The 17,694-nt window shown below is 44.2% G+C and overlaps 1 protein-coding gene across 2 annotated transcripts in view; it reads right to left on the bottom strand.

The window, feature by feature from the left end:
* The window catches only part of PITPNC1 (phosphatidylinositol transfer protein cytoplasmic 1), a 220,317-nt gene extending 213,777 nt beyond the window's left edge, over window positions 1–6,540 (bottom strand). For both annotated transcript variants that reach the window (XM_079797208.1, XM_079797209.1), the window contains exon 1: window positions 6,362–6,540. In XM_079797208.1, the coding sequence (XP_079653334.1) occupies window positions 6,362–6,409 (48 nt within the window). In that variant the 5' untranslated portion in view covers window positions 6,410–6,540. The remainder of the gene's footprint in view (window positions 1–6,361) is intronic.
* Between the last annotated feature and the right edge of the window lie 11,154 nt (window positions 6,541–17,694).

Genomic DNA, 17,694 nt, shown 5'->3' with positions numbered 1-17,694 from the left:
AGCTTTATTGAGATGTATTTTATATCCCAACTCAATGGTTTTTAATATATTTACAAAGAGTTGTGCAACCATCACCATAATCTACTTTATAATGATAATGAAACTTCTCCAATGGCCTGTGGACTATAAGCTCTAGGATGACAAACAAGTAACAAATAAATAAAACAAGTACTGCTTATGATAGAAAGAAGTGCAGAGACAAAGAATAATGGGGGGAAAAAGAATAATGGAAAAATTATTTTAGATGGAGCGGTCAGGGAAGACGTCCCTGAGGAGGCGAAATTTCCACTTACATACCCACAAGTTTTCTGTAAACTTTCAAGTGTTGTTGTTGTTGTTTTTTAAGAGTATTTTATTGATTTTCAGAGAGAGAAACATCAATGTGAGAGCACAACATGGACCAAATGTCACGCCCCCTACCAAGGATTGAGCTGCAACACAGACATGCCCTGACCAGGATTCAACCTGGCAACCTTGTTGTGCATGGGATAACACCCAACCAACTAATCCACACCAGCCAGGGCTAAACTTTCAAGTTTTCACACATGACAGCAACAGGGGCTGGGAGCCTGAGAGGGGTCAGCTGCAGGGCCATCATATTGCCCTATTTCCATTGGGTTCCATATAAATGGCGCCCCGCAGGTGTGCACCCCTGAGACTCTGTTTATATGAATTGTTTGTAAGTTTCTGTAGGTTGGAGGATGTGTGGTCTGAAAAATCAAGCTTCCAAGATAATTTTTTCAAACAACTTTACATTTTCCAGATATGATTTGTTTTCCTGTTTTAATACTTATAATACACTTGGAATTTATCTGCCATGTGGCCTACAAAAAAATCTCCACTGGGGAATACCACAAAATTCCTGACTTCAAGCATGAGCCAGGGAGGCCAGGCTGCAATCTGAAATTCTTTTTCTCTCCCAGTGGGCTGAATTTGCTCAAGATATGTAAAACCTTCCTGACTTCTTACTACAAATCAGCTGATTTCTATACCGTATCTGTCTTTTTCTTTGAACAGAGGCAGAAGTGTTCGCTGGTTTTCAAAAAGGTGTTCAGAGTTATTTGACCATACAGACCTCCAGGCAACAGAAAGCAGGCGCCCTCACTCAGGTGGCTAAAGCAATGAACCTCAACGGACTTTTCCAGTAATCACTGCCCCTGAAAAACACATTTACTGCCTGTCACTGTGCACACACTTTTAAATTTAAAACAACTTTGTGAACCCTATAACACACACACACACACACACACACACTCACACACACACCTTCCTAAATGACACCTTACAGAGGTTGGAAGCTGAAAACATCGTTTTTAAAAACTGCTTACAAAAAAATAGTATTCTCCATTCACCTGAAATGAGAGTCTTTCTGAAATGAAGATGCCTCGCTTTTCTCTGAATATCAATAATACTCAATTAACCAGACAGGGTTTCTAAATTGATTTCTAAGAGCTATAGGGATTCACTCGATGCCTTTTTAAATGAAAAGCAAAAATTAATTACCACCCTCTTTTAACTAGGGTTTTGTTAATAGCAGTGTGCATTTTTTTCAAAGCCCAGAATCTGTTTCACGTGAAGGGCATTCACCCTCAAATCACAGGGAAAACGCAGGGCCCTTCACACACAAAGTCCATTTCACTGACCCGCCAGGAGGATGGCATCTGCTCCTTGTCGTCTGCTCCATTAGTGGTGAAAGGTTTGCACTTATCCATTAACCCGCTCCTCTCCCCAGGTACCCCTCACGACCACAAAGGGAGCTTCGCAAGATAGCTGGGCAGCATGAGGGACATTGTTCCCTGGCTGTGGAACAAGCAAGAGAAGCTACCAGGATGGCTCAGAAATCAAACTCATGACCCTGGCATTGGGTTCCTCCCAATAATCTAAGGCGGGGGGAGAGGTGGATATCACAATCGCACTCATTCTTTTTTGTTGTTGTCATTTATTTTTTTAGTTTTTTGTTTTTCTTTTTTCTTTTTTGTTCATGCTTTTCTTCTTTAAAAAATTAATAACGCTCATTCTTAAAAAACATTTGCAAAATTACAATTATGAGGAATCCTGGGGAAAGTCTATAAGATTAACCCAAGGAGCCTTTATACTTAGGGGTATCACTTTGTACCAAAAACAAACTGTCAATGCCGATGGCAAACTTAAAATCCCTTTCCTTAAAACATTCCTGCCCCAAAGCCCACAAAATATTTTATTAACCCTGGCATTTTGGCACCTCCATTTAGGTCATTCCAGAGATGGCACCACCCTGATCCCAAATCTGTTCTCAGAAAAGTCTCTGGGGACCCGGGGAGCCTGGATAAAGTGCACTGGCTCCCTGCCAGGGTGAAGAACAAGATAATATTCTGTATTTTTAAAAGTTGTTTTTCTTGTTCTTTTTTTTTTTCTTCCTTTTTTGGAAGGAAGAAGAATGTTCCTACCTTTCATTGTGCACCAAATCCCTAAAGACCACAAATAAATCCCTAAAAGTACACAAATTAATGTTAATGCAATCAGAACAGGAACTGTTAAACACCAGAGCAAGCAATGAAAACAAAAGGATTCCTGCCTTAGATTTTATTAGGATGTGCTTAGCTCTAGGAAAATGCTTATCTTGCTGCTAAGCACCTGTCAGGGAGGGGTGATCTTCAGACTGTGCCCCAAATGTCATGAAAATGACATTTGGAATTAGGATGCTGGGACCAGTAGAAGCACCCAAAGGGTTTTCTTGGGGAGGGAGGGGTCTTAAACGCCACCATAATCTCCATGGAGCCACATATCCAAAAGCCACCCCAAATAAGCATACAATCTAAGGAAAACCAGTGGGCTTGTTATACAAAAGTAGCTTTAGATGGTGCTCCCCTGGCCACCCTCTGGGCAGCTGACCACCCTTAAATATCCCCTAAGTACACATACATGGTCAAAGTCTCTAACCCACCTCCAACTAAACACTATACCTGTTTTGCATATCATGCTTAGAGATAATATTTCCTTTCAACAAGAAAGCCCAGAGGGGAGAAACGGCAGAACCCTTATCCTACAGTAAAACAGCTTTGCACCAGAAATCAGAAGGCCTGGGTTCTGGCCTAGACCCTGCCCTTAGCTATGAGCTGGGCAACTAACTGAATCTTCTACAACTCTATTCTCTACAAAGCAAAATGGTTCAACTATAGGTCATCTCTAATAGCCCTTCCAAATTTAAAATTCCAGAATCTACATCGCCAACTGTTTCAAATGAAAACAATGACAACTACCTCTTTATGACCAACTATCAGCCCCCAGGGCCCTTTGCTAAGCAGAACTTTCCAAAGGGCTTATATTTAGTTCAGAGACAATGACGTTGAACATAAATGAGGAGACTATTCCAATGACTTTTTTTAATTAAAATTAATCCACGGGATGTTACTTCTTATAATTCATTATTCTGAAATTAATGTCTAAATCAGAACAAAACACCAACACTCTGTCTAGACTGTAGTTCAGCTTTCTTCTCTTTATCTCCCAGAGCTGTTCTTCTTTCCTGGAACTATGGGACATTTTATAAGGCTAGAGAAATAGTAGAAACAGTACTCTCTTGAACAATTCAAGAGATTTTGATTTTTTCATTTAGTTGGTAGTGCTGACTTTATCTGTTTTCAAGAAAAGTGTTTTTGCTTTTGCTGGAGTAAATATGAGTGACAGGCAAAGCGCAGAATAAGGAAAAACAAACAATGTGTTTTTTTAACGTGGCTCTGGTTCTGGCTTGGGTGTTAACTGGTTGTGTGCCCTGGTGTACATTACTAAATCATTCTGAATACATTACTAAATCATTCTGAATCTCAGTTTACTCATCTGCAAAATGTAGATAACAACACACCAGTCCCCTTTACTCTCCCCTCCCCTCAGTAAGGAGTTAAATGGATACTGTGGGGGGGTGGGGGGGGCCCACAGACACAGTATTGGTTCTAGAAAATGACTCTCCAAGACAAAGCATTTGCCTCATTTTAAAAAATATGGACACTGCTACTAATGAACTGTGGTGGTTAAACAGAGAAATAAGTCCCAGAAGTTCTATAGGTCCATGAATCTGGCCTAAAGCAATTCAAGAGTTGAAACAAAAGTTAGGTAGGTTCCAAAGGTCTACCTAAACTGATGATAACTGTCTTCTTTGAAGACATTAAGTTGCTGCCCAATATTCAATGTTGAGGTTGGTAGGGCATAGTGCAAAGGGGAATCATGGTAACTGTGGGGTTTACTACCAGTCAAACTCTAGGGGTCTAATCTCTGACAAGATGGGCCTAGCCTCCCCATCCATCATCGGATTTGGTGTGCCTGAATCCTTAGTTTGAAACCTCTATCAATCTAAAATGTCCCCCTGCTTCTCTGACAAAGTAGAAACCTACTTCAGAATATGACCTTACAGAAAATGAATTATGCTTTAGTCCAAATGAATTATATATTAATTAAGTTATAATTATACATGGTGTTGCAAGTAGAATCTGATTTAATTTGCCAATTAAGGAAGGAAGGGCCTCCATCTAGACCACTCAAATGTGATTTCTTTATAGGGAGGTGGTGGGTATTTAAGTCCAAAAAACAAACAGTGGGGAAAGGAGCTGTGCCTGTCTGTTCAAGAAAGCCTGAGAAGGAACCAACCAGAATAAAGAGATTTTGCAGGTAATAGAGAAGATTCTAGAACTGGTTATTTTCTTGACTATCACCTGAATGTGGGGGGCATTTCATGCAGTACTAACAAGACCCCTAGAGTCCAAATTCTGATCAAATTCTGATCAATAAATAAAGTCATTAGGAGGAGATCCCGTAGAAGTAAACACACCCCCAAGCTGAACCTCCAGCTCCCACTGCCCACCCATGGACTGAGATCTAACCTTTTCTAGAAATACTGGAGTTTCATTTGTTTGCCTCCCTCACTCTCCAGAGAACTATTTATGTGTTGCTTCACCACTTTATTTACACAGTCAGGATGCACGCCCCAAAACTACCCACATGGTCTCCATCCTTCAAGATCTTGCTCAAATGCTATCTCCTCAGATACCAACAAACTGCAAACGTTCCACTGCTCATTCGGGTGCAGGCTGATCTCTCTCTCTGGCAGCCAGCTTCCCCAGGCTGCGGTTTGTAAACTCAGAGCTACTCTGATCTTGCCTTGCATGGTAAGTGGGTCTTCCCTTAACACCTGCTCCAGATGACAAATGAAGGCAGACCCTTGGGAGCACAGCCACGTTTTGGGTTAATTATCTTTTTCTATCCCAACGTAAACTAGTCCCTGCCACAAAATAGTGGCTCAATAACTCTTGATAGATATAGATTAAGGGCACTATATTTAAATATAAATACGGTTGGGGTCGCAGATTTCTTTTGTGTTGCCATACCCAACCACACCAGTGAGTTTCAAATTGCCTTGACAGGCTTCATGCTCCCTCGCTGTCCCCAGGGCAGGCGCTAAGCAACTGTGAGATCACCAAAAAGGTCGGGAGCAGAGGGCGAATAAAGGGAAGCTGGGGCCTGAATAATTCTGAGTCATCATTTCCTGACTGCGAACCTGAGCAGCGTGGACGACGACCCCCGCCGCTCACCCGCACTGCCGGGACCCAACCCCGGCCGGACGCGCACCCACGTGCTGGAGCGCCCTCCTGTGGCCGTGCCGCAGCACCCGCCACGCGCGGCTCGCTCGCAGACCACGCTCCCCGCGGCTGAAGAAACAAGAGACGCAGAAAGTTTCCGAGCCAGGCGGTTGGCGAAAGGTCGAAGCCAGGTCAAGGAGCCTGGTTGCGAGGGCGTGGCGGGAGCGGCTCCCGGGCGGGCGGCCACCGCAAGATGCCTGGACCCGGACGGACCCCCACCCTCAAAGGGCTCCGAGGTGTCCCCGAGCAGGGCTTGGGGCCTCCAGATTCAGAGGGTGAAGGGCTTCTTCCCGAACCTGGACCTTCCAGCAGAGGGCGGGAGGGGAGTCTGAGCCCATGCCAGAATGGGATGACCCCCCCACACACACACCCAGTTTACCAGCGCGCGCGTGGGGTTGTTGGTTGTGCTTTATTCATTTTCTTAATTGGAGAAAGGGGGCGCACCGACTTCCTTTGGCGCATTCTGATCCCCAATAATGTGGATGTAGGTGCCCCTGGAAGGGCCCACCTGGAGTCCACCGCCCCACCCAAGGCCGCCCTCCCCCGCTGGGGTGACAAGTGGAAACAGCAATTCCCCTTCCTCCCTCCCCTCCAGCCTTCGGTTTGGGAGGTAATGTTCCACCAGGTTTCCTTGCCGCCCGTAGTGGACTCGACGGCCGGGAGGCGGCCGCGGGGTACACGGCGTCCCGGGGCGGGGGGGCGGGGGGGGGGAGGCGGGGAGCGGGCGAGGCAAGGCCGGGCGCGGCGCTTACCTCGTCCACGGTGAGCGGCATGCAGATCCGGTACTCCTTGAGCAGCATGGTCCTGCCAGCCGTGGACCACCGGAGCAGGAAGCGGGGGGCGGCCCCGAGAACAACAAGGCTGCCGCCCAGGCGCAGGGCAGGGAGCCCGGAGCCCCGCGCTCGGAGCCGGCGGGAGAAACAGACCCGGCGGTGCACTCAGCTCCTGGCTTCCTCCTTTCCACCCAAGAGCATGTCAAGGTTTGGGTCCGGGTGTTCGTGGCTCCCCCGCCCCCTTCCTCGCCGAGGTCGGTTCTCCCGGAACGCGGTGTTGCAAAGTCCGGGAGGGAGGGAGCCCCGCTGGAAACCACTCGGATCCGCAGCCCAAGGCGGTAGGAGCGGCCGTCAGATCAGGACATGCCCGGTGGCGGCGAGGGAGGGGGGAAAAAGAGAAATTTCCAAAAATTAAAACGAATGCTCAAAAGTCACCCGCTGGATACGCCTTTGAAACCAGACGTGAACCTAGCGACCCCCTTCTCCGGCCGTTCTGCCCAATGCTAATTCACCAGAAACTCATTGCAGGAATTCATCAGGAGATGCTGACTTTCCAGACAAAGGCTCGATGGGCTCCTCTCCCCGGGCGGTAAACAAGATTTCCTGCTCTTTTGAGGGCCGGTCCCCGAGGCGCTCTGGAGCTCGCAGGGGTAGAAAAGGGAAGCCGCCGCCGCTGGGCTCAGCCGGGCTGAGGCCCCGGGTTCCTCCAACCTCGGCTCGCGCTGCAAGAGGCGGGCGAGAGCAAGCTGGCGCCTTCCGCACGCGTCCCCTCCCCCGAGTCCCCCGGCTCCCCGAGCGCCGTGCGTGCCCGCGAGTTTGCAGCCACCTCGCCGGAGCCGGAGAGTCCGCGCGGAGCTGCAGTGTGCCTCGGGCCCGGGAGGTGGGTGCGGGAGGAGCCAGCGCCAGCGAGGCTGACATCAGCAGCGGCCGCGGCGGGGAGCCCCATCCGGCCAATGGGGATATGGCAAAGAATGTGGAGGATTTAAACAAAACAGCATGTCTCTCCCGGGCTGCTGCCAGACAACCGGGCTGCCCCGGAGCCCAGCCCAGCCGGCGCTGGGGAAGATCACAAAAGGGCCTTCCCTAGACTCCTTGACCCTTTGAATCTGTTCTCCAATGTGCCCTGAGTGCCACAGTGCTCGTCCAGCCACTCTGGGAAACTAATAGTTCCAAGGAACAGAAGTGCTCTTTGACCTTTGGCAAAGGTCTTTACAAATACCCACCACAAATATTTTCTCTTTGGTCAAGTAGGCAAGTCTAGTGCTGGCGAGGCCATGGGATTTGAGAGCATGAGAACAAACCCTTGCCTGGTTTCCTAACTGGTTTCAGAAAAGGAATCCTGGGAAACTGGGGAGTGCAACAGTACAAACGAAAGTGAAGTACAAACACAAAGACACAAGTAGAGAAAAGGTGATAGGGACACAGCCTTTTACCTCTCCTGCCCTGCTCTGGAGTCTGCCTGCAGGCTTCCAGAGCAGCAAGAATAGGTTTTCGCGTCAGCACTCCTAAGTTCAAAAAGTCACAGTGAAATGTCAATGAAAATGCCTGGAGTGTTGGTATTTCGTCCATATTAAACAGATCCCTCATTTTAACCACAAGAGGCACATTCTTCAGTCACTCAGGAAGCTGCATGTAACTGCTGAAGTCTGTTTTTCATTTGTCTGGTATTTTTAAGCTTGTTTTTCTGAAGAGTTGCAGGATGAAAAATGCATTAGTTGCCTCTATGCAGAATAACCTGCATCATCTTTTCTCTGAAAAATATTCATGATCTAAAGTCCTGCAGCTACTCATAGAGCTTGGGTGGCAATACAGATGGCCTCAATATTATAGTATTTTAAGTTATAATGAATAATTATCTGGTATAACAATGGTGGGTGGTGGCAAAATCATCCAGATGGCTGGAGAGAATTTATAACTGTGTGAACATGATACAAAGCTTGATAGAAAAATGACACCCTAAATCCAGCTTATATGTTAGTAAAACCATTTTTCTAGATAAATGTTTCCCAAGAGTTGGCTCAGAAATATTCATAGCAACTAATTAAAGCTAAACCCAATTCCTCGAGGTGGAAAATCTAAATCTGACACTGTAGTGTTGAATAATAACACATTGAAAGCCTGTGATACAGAAAGAAGCTCAAGCTGTTTTCCTTTTTCTACTTCTGACTTGAAAACAAGTGTAGTGGCTTTGCTTCTGGCACCTACTAATCTACCCAGAGGCAGTGAGAAAACATAAGGCTAGCCACACAGACACAGGACATCAGAATATGTGGGTGTATTCCTGGCTTCCTAGATGTGTCCTGACATTGATTCTGTAACTAAGTATTTTACAGATGAATATTGTGGTTGAGGAACTACTTTTCTGAATATTCCAAACTGCAAATCAGATGACTATGCCTCTCCCCTTACCCTTATAAGCTTTCTCCACTGAACTCTTCCTTTTCACCCAGCCCATTCGCATGCCTGGTCCCATTAATCTTGTTCAAACACAGCTTTGAATCCAGTGATTCTCTATGGCCTATTGAGCAAGTTCAATTCTTTGGCAGGAGGATCTGAATGTACCTTTCCCACAATAGCCAGTCACACTTCCCCTGAGACAAATCTATTACCTAGAGAGGCCTCTACTTCACTTTGAATTTTCTGTTCCTGCCATTGCCTTCATAGAGAATCCCGCTCCACCCCCACCACCCCCTACACACACACACCACTTTTCAGCGGGCCATTGACAATCTGTTTTTGGAAAGTGATTCTGATGATAACATGTTGGATGGGTTAGGATCAAAGGATATTAGAGGCAGGTTATTACATTATTCTAATACCATAGGAGAGGTATGGAAAGGACCTAAAATAACGAATGAAGAAAAGAGGATGAATTTAAAAGATTTGGTTTGGCTCAGTGGATAGTGTCGGCCTGAGGACTCAAGGGTCCCGGGTTCGATTCCAGTCCAGGGCACATGCCTGGGTTGTAGGCTCAATCCCCAGTAGGGGTGTGTGCAAGAGGCAGCGAATCAATGATTCTCTCTCATCATTGCTGTTTCTATCTCTCTCTCCCTCTCCCTTCCTCTCTGAATCCAATAAAAATATATTTTTTTAAAAAAAAATATTTGGAAAGGACTTGAAGATGGATTGGTTTTCACTACAACAGCACTTGGGGGAAGGGAGGGTAAAGAGAGAGCTTATTCATTCATAACATATTTACACAAAGGAAGGAGAGCGCCATCTATTGGCCAAGATACATTTTTAACAAATGTTTTAAGTCCCTTTAGTCATCAAGTCTGGCAAGGAGAATTTTATCTTTCTTTTCAACCAATGGAGTCCCCACAATACCTATTTCCAAAGAGCCTTGAAGGTGTTGTAATCATCATTGTGGATGGTATAAAGTTCTATAAACAACATATAATCTCATACAATCTATAGCTAATGATCTTCACATATTAAAAAATAGAGGTGGGCACAAAGGGCAAAAAAGAAGAATCTTGAAGAGTAAAGTTACCAGTGAGAATAATATGACCAAAAGGAAAAGAGTATTAGCCCAAGCACATCTGTGATGCATTTATTCTCAGATGAAGGACAACATATAAAGGCAGGGGCTCGAGATGGGAGGACATACACAATCATTTCAACACACTGATGCCCCCCACTCAATTGAAACCTCTTCTCAGTTTGTGTGAGAAAACTATAAGGTCCTGCCCACCTCTGTAAGTAGCATTGGAAAGAAGATTGTACCAATAGTCTTTATGACTATTCAAGTCATGTTTTATTCCTGGTATTTCTTAAGTAAAATAAATGGTTCTTCCAGTTTCCTCTTTCCTACTCATTATACCAGTACTTAAGGTCCATTGAAAGTCCTGTCTCCTACATAAAGCCATTTTAGATAACTCTTTACCTTTCTAGACAATCCAAAACACTTATTTGAACTATTCTTTTATTATTATTTCAGAGAGGAAGGGAGAGATAGAAACATCAATGATGAGAGAGAACGACTGATCGGCTGCTTCCTGTACGCCCCACACTGGGGACCTAGCTCACAACCCAGAGATCAGGAATTGAACTGCGACCTCCTGGTTCATAAGTCAACACTCCACTACTGCGACATGCTAGCTGGGTTGCATGGCCTTTATATATAAATTGTCTTATACAGTAGTGACTTTTATATATAAAACTAGAGGCCCGGTGCATGAATTCATGCACTGGTGGGGTCTCTCAGCTTGGCAGCCATCAGGGCCAATTGGGGCGGCCAGCCGCGGGGAGGGACCCTGGGAGGTTGGCTGGCCAGGGGGAGGGACTGAGAGAGGTTGGCCGGCTGCGAGAGGTTGGCTATGGGAGCGCACTGACCACCAGGAGGCAGCTCCTGCATTGAGCGTCTGCCCCTGGTGGTCAGTGCGTGCCATAGTGGCCGGTCGACCAGTTGTTTGGTCGTTCGGTGGCTTAGGCTTTTATATATATAGATGTCATATACAGTACTGTGTTTCATCTGTTATCCAACATGATGGTAAGCTTCCAGAGGAGATGGGCCAGGGCCTATCTGTGTGATCTGGAAAATGTAGCCTTGTGAGAGGGATACTATAAGTACCCAATAAATGTCTATTGGATGTATGCATTTATTAGTTTAGAGTTCTCAACCTCAGCACGACTGACATTTGATGCCAGATAATTCTTTGTGGAAGTCATTACAGGATTTTTAGCATCCCTGGTCTTTACCCACTAAATATGTAGCAACTCCTCCCTCACACACACATACATATACACATACACAATCCCAAAAACAGTGCTGAGTATGGAGGGGGATCTCCTGCAATGAAGAACCACTGTATTAGTGTAACATTCATTAACCTCATCTAAATGTTTAGCTACTCCAAGAAGCTTTTGGAGAGACTGACTGTCAACTAGTCAAAATCAGGGTTGAGAAAAGGAATAAAACAAAACTGCTACATCACAGTGATGTAAAGATGTCACTTTGTCATTCCCATGCTCTGCATTAATATGACCAAAATAGCCCTCGATAAAGGACTTGACCTTAACTTTGATTACCTGGTTAAAGTAATGTCTGCCAAGTTTTCCATTGTACAGTTACCATTTTTCCCTTTCCATACTTCATGCTTCAGAAGTGAGTCATTAAGTGCAGCCCACACTTGAGGGAGCTCCATCTCCTTGAGGGAAGAGGATCTACATATTCAATATGGAATTCTGCAAGATTTGTCCTCCTCCCTCATTTATTTATTCAATTATTTAGTTATATTAGTGTGGACTTGTGCATATTTATTTTATACTTGAGGAATAAGTCTACATTACATTAACTTTGTTGCTCAGATTGCTCCAGCTTTAGCCATTGGTAGTTTCTGCTGTTTGGTTCCTGTGTCCTTTCTTTTTTTAAAAATATATTTTTATTGATTTCAGAGAGGAAGGAAGAGGGAGAGAGAGAAACATCAATGATGAGAGAGAATCATTGATTGCTTGCCTCCTGCACGCCCCCTACTGGGGATCAAGCCCGCACCCAGGCATGTGCCCTTGACCAGAATCGAACCTGGGACCCTTCAGTCCGCAGGCCAACACTCTACCCACTAAGCCAAACCAGCTAGGGCTCCTGTGTCCTTTTGACATGCCCCCCTTTTTAAGGGCAACTTTTGAAGATCAAGTGTTACCTTTGCAATTAATTTTGTTGTTTTAAAGATTGTTTAATTCCAGGAAAGTTTATGTCTATGCATGCCTCTGTGTGTGTTTTTTCAACTGTATGTCTGACCTTGTTAGGTGCTAAGCAAATGTTAAATCCATTCTTAACAAAACGACACAAAGCAAGTCCCAAGGCAATTTTTATGTGTAGATCCGTATACCAGGCTTCTATTAAATACAGAGAATGCCTTTGATGTGTAATTGCTTGTGCTGTGCAGTAAATGCTCATAAAATAAAAATTAATTGACAATGATGTAGTACAGAATGCTTCGCAAAAAATAAAAACCTAGAGGTCCTGTGGCCAAAGTTATAGTTTTGGCTTTTTTTAAATAAATAAGCTAATCATAAATGTATCAAAGTTTTACTTTCTATTGCATTACCTATTTTTACAGAAATTGGCAAAACATTGGAATGTTTTGAGATGAATTATGAGATTATAGGTAACGTATACTCACTTGAGAGAAATTTTAGTGATAAAAGAAAACATTGCCCTTGATCCTGAGTGTCCTTTAAGAGGAGGCAACTGTGCAACCATAATTTATTGTGGTTCTTTTATGTCAAAGCATATTTAACCTAGTATCATCAAATGATGTTGACACATCTAGAAAGAGTATTCCTTACTTATGCCACAGAGATGTCACGTAATTTGACTTTTGGTGAAACATTTTATTATTTAAAAAATATATATATTTTATTGAATTTTTACAGAGAGGAAGGGAGAGGGAGAGAGAGCAAGAAACATTGATCAGCCGCCCCCTGCACACCCCCCACTGGGGATGTGCCCGCAACCAAGGCACATGCCCCGGACCGGAATCGAAACTGGGACCCTCCAGTCCGCAGGCCGACGTTCCATCCACTGAGCCAAACTGGTTTCGGCTTTTGGTGAAACATTTTAAAAGTTACCAGAGAGGCCCTAACCGGTTTGGCTCAGTGGATAGAGCGTTGGCCTGTGGACTCAAGGGTCCCAGATTCCATTCCGGTCAAGGGCATGTACCTTGGTTGCGGGCACATACCCAGTAGGGAGTGTGCAGGAGGCAGCTGATAGATGTTTCTCTCTCATCGATGTTTCTAGCTCTCTATCCCTATCCCTTCCTCTCTGTAAAAAATCAATAAAATATATATATATATATATTTTAAAAAGTTACCAGAGAGAAAATAAGGGAATGTTTGCTTATTAAGTGTATGTAATCATTTATATCAGAACTCCACTTTAAATATTGCTTAGATGACCCTGGCGGAGTAGCTCAGTTGGTTAAAGCCTCGTCCTGACACACCAAGGTTTGGGTTCAAGGCACATACAAGAATCAACCAATGAATGCATAAATAAGTGGAACAACAAATCAATGTTTCTCACCTTTCTTCTCTCTCTAAAATAATAAAAATCAATCAATAAAAATTGCTTAGGTGACTGCATTTAGGCTGAACAATGGCCCCCAAAGATATCAGATCCTACACCCTAAAACCTGAAAATATCACCTTACTGGAAAAAGGGTGTGATTACATTAAGGATCTGAAATAAGTAGATTATCCTGGATTATCTGGGTGGGCCCTAAATACAATCACAGGTGTCTCTATAAGAGAAACGTAGAGGGAAATTTGACACACATTTAAGAGAAGGCAATGTGACAAGGAAGGCAGAGATTAAATTAGAGTGATGAGGCCACAGACCAAGGAATGCCTGCCCACAGCCACCAGAAGCTGAAAGAGGCAAGGATGGAAGGTCCCCTAGAGCCTCCAGAGGAAGCATGGCCCTGCCACACCTTGATTTTGTCCAGTGATGCTGCCTTCTGGACTCTAGATCGTGAGAGAATCAATTTTTGTTGTTTTAAGCCACTAAGTTTGTGGTTGTTATATCGGCAAGAACGTTTTAGTTATGACTTTGTTTACCTGATATAATTGTACTTGACATGAAGAAATTCTACATAGGACCAAGAGATTTACTCAAAAGATAAAATACACTGTATTTTTCTTTGCAAAATGATTCACAACAAACTTGAAAATACCAATACCACTGCGTTTAAATCGGCAATTTACAAAAACAAATATTCTACACACACGTCAGGAACATTCCTGTAATGTAAGTCTTGTGGCTTTACATACCATCAATATGCTAAGGACTCCTAACTTCAAATCTCTTGCCCAAATGACTCCCCTTAATTTGACACATGTCTATCCACTTGCCTTCTTAGCATTGTCACTTGGATGTCCAACAGGCACCTCAAACTTAACATATTCAAAGCTGGGCTGCTGCCCTTTTCCCCTGGCTTGCACATCCCTAATCTTCGCCATTTGGTAAATGGCAGCTCCATCTTTCCAGACAGGCAGGTCAAAAATCTTGACAGCATGTTTTCTCCTTCTCCCCTCACATCCAACAGCAAATCCTATCTTGGTTCTATCTTCAGATTATATCCAGGATCCAGCCACTTCTTACCACTTCTGCTGCCTCCACCCTAGTCCAAGCCACCATCATTTTCCTCTTGGATCATCATAGTAACCTCACAACTAGTCTCCAGCTTCTGCCCAACCTAGTCACCACACAACAGCTGAAGTGATTCTTTTTTTTTTTTTTCATTGATTTTTTACAGAGAGGAAAGAGAGGGATAGAGAGTTAGAAACATCAATGAGAGAGAAACATCGATCAGCCACCTCCTGCACAACCCCCACTGGGGATGTGCCCACAACCAAGGTACATGCCCTTAACTGGAACTGAACCCGGGACCCTTCAGTCTGAAGGCTGACGCTCTATCCACTGAGCCCAACCGGTTAGGGCTGGAGTGATTCTTTTACTAGGTAAATCAGCTCATGCCACTCCTTTGCCCCAAAGCCCCACAGGCTTACCATCTTACTCAGATTAAAACCCAATGCCTTATAATGGCCAAATTGCCCTAAACCTCAAATCCTACAACTTAAACTCTCACTCATGATGGTCTTCAAACAGATCTGATTTCTCTTATCCCCAGGTTCTTGCTCCTGCCTCTCTCTGCCTGTAATCCTCATCCCCCAGCTATGCAGGACTCCCTTACTTACTTGAGGTGTGGCTCATTAGAGATGCCTTCGCTGACCACCTCCCAAACACTGTCACCCCCTGGTACACATTTATACTTGTCTGTCTTCCCCCATTAGAATGTTCACTTCACAAAGGCGGGAATTTTGGGTTAGCTATATGCACAGACTATAAGCTGAACATGCCAGAAATGCCAAATCTGACAAAAAATATACCAAAAGTAGTAATCCTATATAATAAAAGGGTAATATGCAAATCGACCGAACAGTGGAACGACCAGTCACTATGACGCACACTGACCACCAGGGGGCAGACACTCAATGCAGAGAGCCCTGAGTCGGGCTCACAGCTGGCAAGCACAGCAGTGGTGGTGGCAGTGCAAGGATGTCTGACTGATGGCTTAAGACCGCTCCCTGAGGGCTCCTGGACTGCAAGAGGATGCAGGCTGGGCTGAGGGACCCTCACGCCCGCCCCCCCCCCCCCCCCCGCCCAGTGCATGAATTTTCGTGCACCGGGCCTCTAGTTTATATAGGCACATTATTTTCAATAGTTATTATCATAATATATATTACCACTCTTCTTTCTGAATAAACTTTTCCATCAGTATTTCATCCTATCTTTTATTTTTTTTTAATATATTTTATTTTTTATTTATTTATGTATTTATTTTTTAGAGAGAGAGAGAGAAAAGGAGAGGTATAGAGAGAAACATGGATGAGAGAGAAACATCATTGAAAGGCTGCCTCGTGCACGCCTCCCATAGGGGATCGAGCCGGCAACCCAGGCATGTGCCCTAACTGGGAATCAAACCAGTGGCCTCTTGGTTCCTGGCTCAACACTCAACTGCTGAGTTGCACCTGCTGGGCTCATCCTACCTTTTAGATTCCTTATTCTTCCACTGCCCATTTTTCTCTTCTGAAACCAAAATCTTTCTAACAATGTCACAGATTTAATCTCAGACTCATCAAAATAAAGGATTTATAAAGCGTCTGTCTCTACTACAATGCCCTTATCTATTTTCTCTACCCACTGGTCAGACTTTTACTGAGTTCCTTCTTTATTTATTTCTCTTTAATTTTTTGTTTTCCTTTGCTAGCTATCCCTTACATTGCCATTTGCTTTCATTTTTGTTGTTGTGGTTGTGGTTACCTCCAAGATTAGGACGATAGGTCTTCAGTTTTGTGTGGGAGTCAACTAGAGTTTTCTCTACCTACTAGAGGCCCGATGCACAAAAATTCGTACAAGAATAGGCCTTCCTTCCCCCAGCTGCCAGCACCGGCTTCCCTCCTGCACCCGGGACCTGGACTTCCCTCCTCTGGCTGCTGGCAGGCACTCAGGACCCAGGCTGCTTCCCTCTGCCCCAACTTGGTCAAGAAGGACTTCCAGAATGACGTCTGGTCTAATTAGCATATTACCCTTTTATTATTATAGAGATTTGCCTCCTTGTTAGACACCCTCACACTCTTATTTTTGAGTTCTGGATACCATAGCTCTTTTACTCTATCATAACTTGGTTACTTTTTGTCTTTTCAAAGTCTTCTCACAAAATGTAGACCTCCCAATCCTTTTGTCTATTCTAGTCAAACCAACTGCACACCAAATATAGAGCCAGAAAACATCTAAGCCTGTGTGTCTCAATCATACTGGCTCCTAGAGTGTTTTAGGAATCTGTAAGGGAATTGTGGGTTATCACAATCATTGAGGGGAAAGGGAGATGGTAGCATGTAATTGGAATGCTAGATATCTGCAATGCAACAAACTTACACAATAGAATATTGTCCCATGTTCTGTCAGACTTTTCAATGTCCTGCCAGACACCTACTCATTTGTCTAAGGACTAGACTCTAACTCCATTTGACTGATGCCAAGCTTTTTTTTAAAAAATTTTAATATGGACTAAAACTTCTAAGAATTCCTCTGTGTGAAAAACAATGGAAGATTATACTTTGACATAGTCAGACTTTACCAAGAAGTTGTACACTATTTTGGAAAAATCATGCCCCCAACAGAAAGACCTGCTGATGCTTTGAGGAACCAATAGAACACACCTACTGCAACTGTATCTTTTGCATTTACAGTTATTGTTTATGCATGCAAGCAAATGACACTTTGTATTTTTCTACTATAGACTTTTTAGCTTTTATATTTTGAATTATATACTATTTTGCTATTTTGCAATGTTTCTCCTTTACATACAACTGGGATGCTTTTTTTGGGGGGGAGTATATGGATGGGTTATATTATCCATGGTTTTCATTACAGAACAATATGTATTTTTAAAATATATTTTATTGATTTTTTACAGAGAGGAAAGAGAGGGATAGAGAGTCAGAAACATGAATGAGAGAGAAACATCAATCAGTTGCCTCCTGCACACCCCCTACTGGGGATGTGCCCGCAACCAATGTACATGCCAGTGACCAGAATTGAACCTAGGACCTTTCAGTCCGCAGGCCGAAGCTCTATCGACTGAGCCAAACCGGTTAGGGCCAGAACAATATTTTTAAAAGGCTATTCAGCACATATAAAGGGACGTTGGTGCCGATAAAATTGAGACCACTAACATAAACAGGTAGACCACTGCAGGATTTTTCCCACTTGCTTCCCTGCCTACTGTTGACACTCGGACCACACCATA

Source organism: Cnephaeus nilssonii, assembly GCF_951640355.1.
Source record: "Cnephaeus nilssonii genome assembly, chromosome: 19".
Classification (NCBI taxonomy): domain Eukaryota; kingdom Metazoa; phylum Chordata; class Mammalia; order Chiroptera; family Vespertilionidae; genus Cnephaeus; species Cnephaeus nilssonii.
Note: the sequence above shows the minus strand (reverse complement) of the source record. Positions and strands in the feature narration are given on the sequence as shown.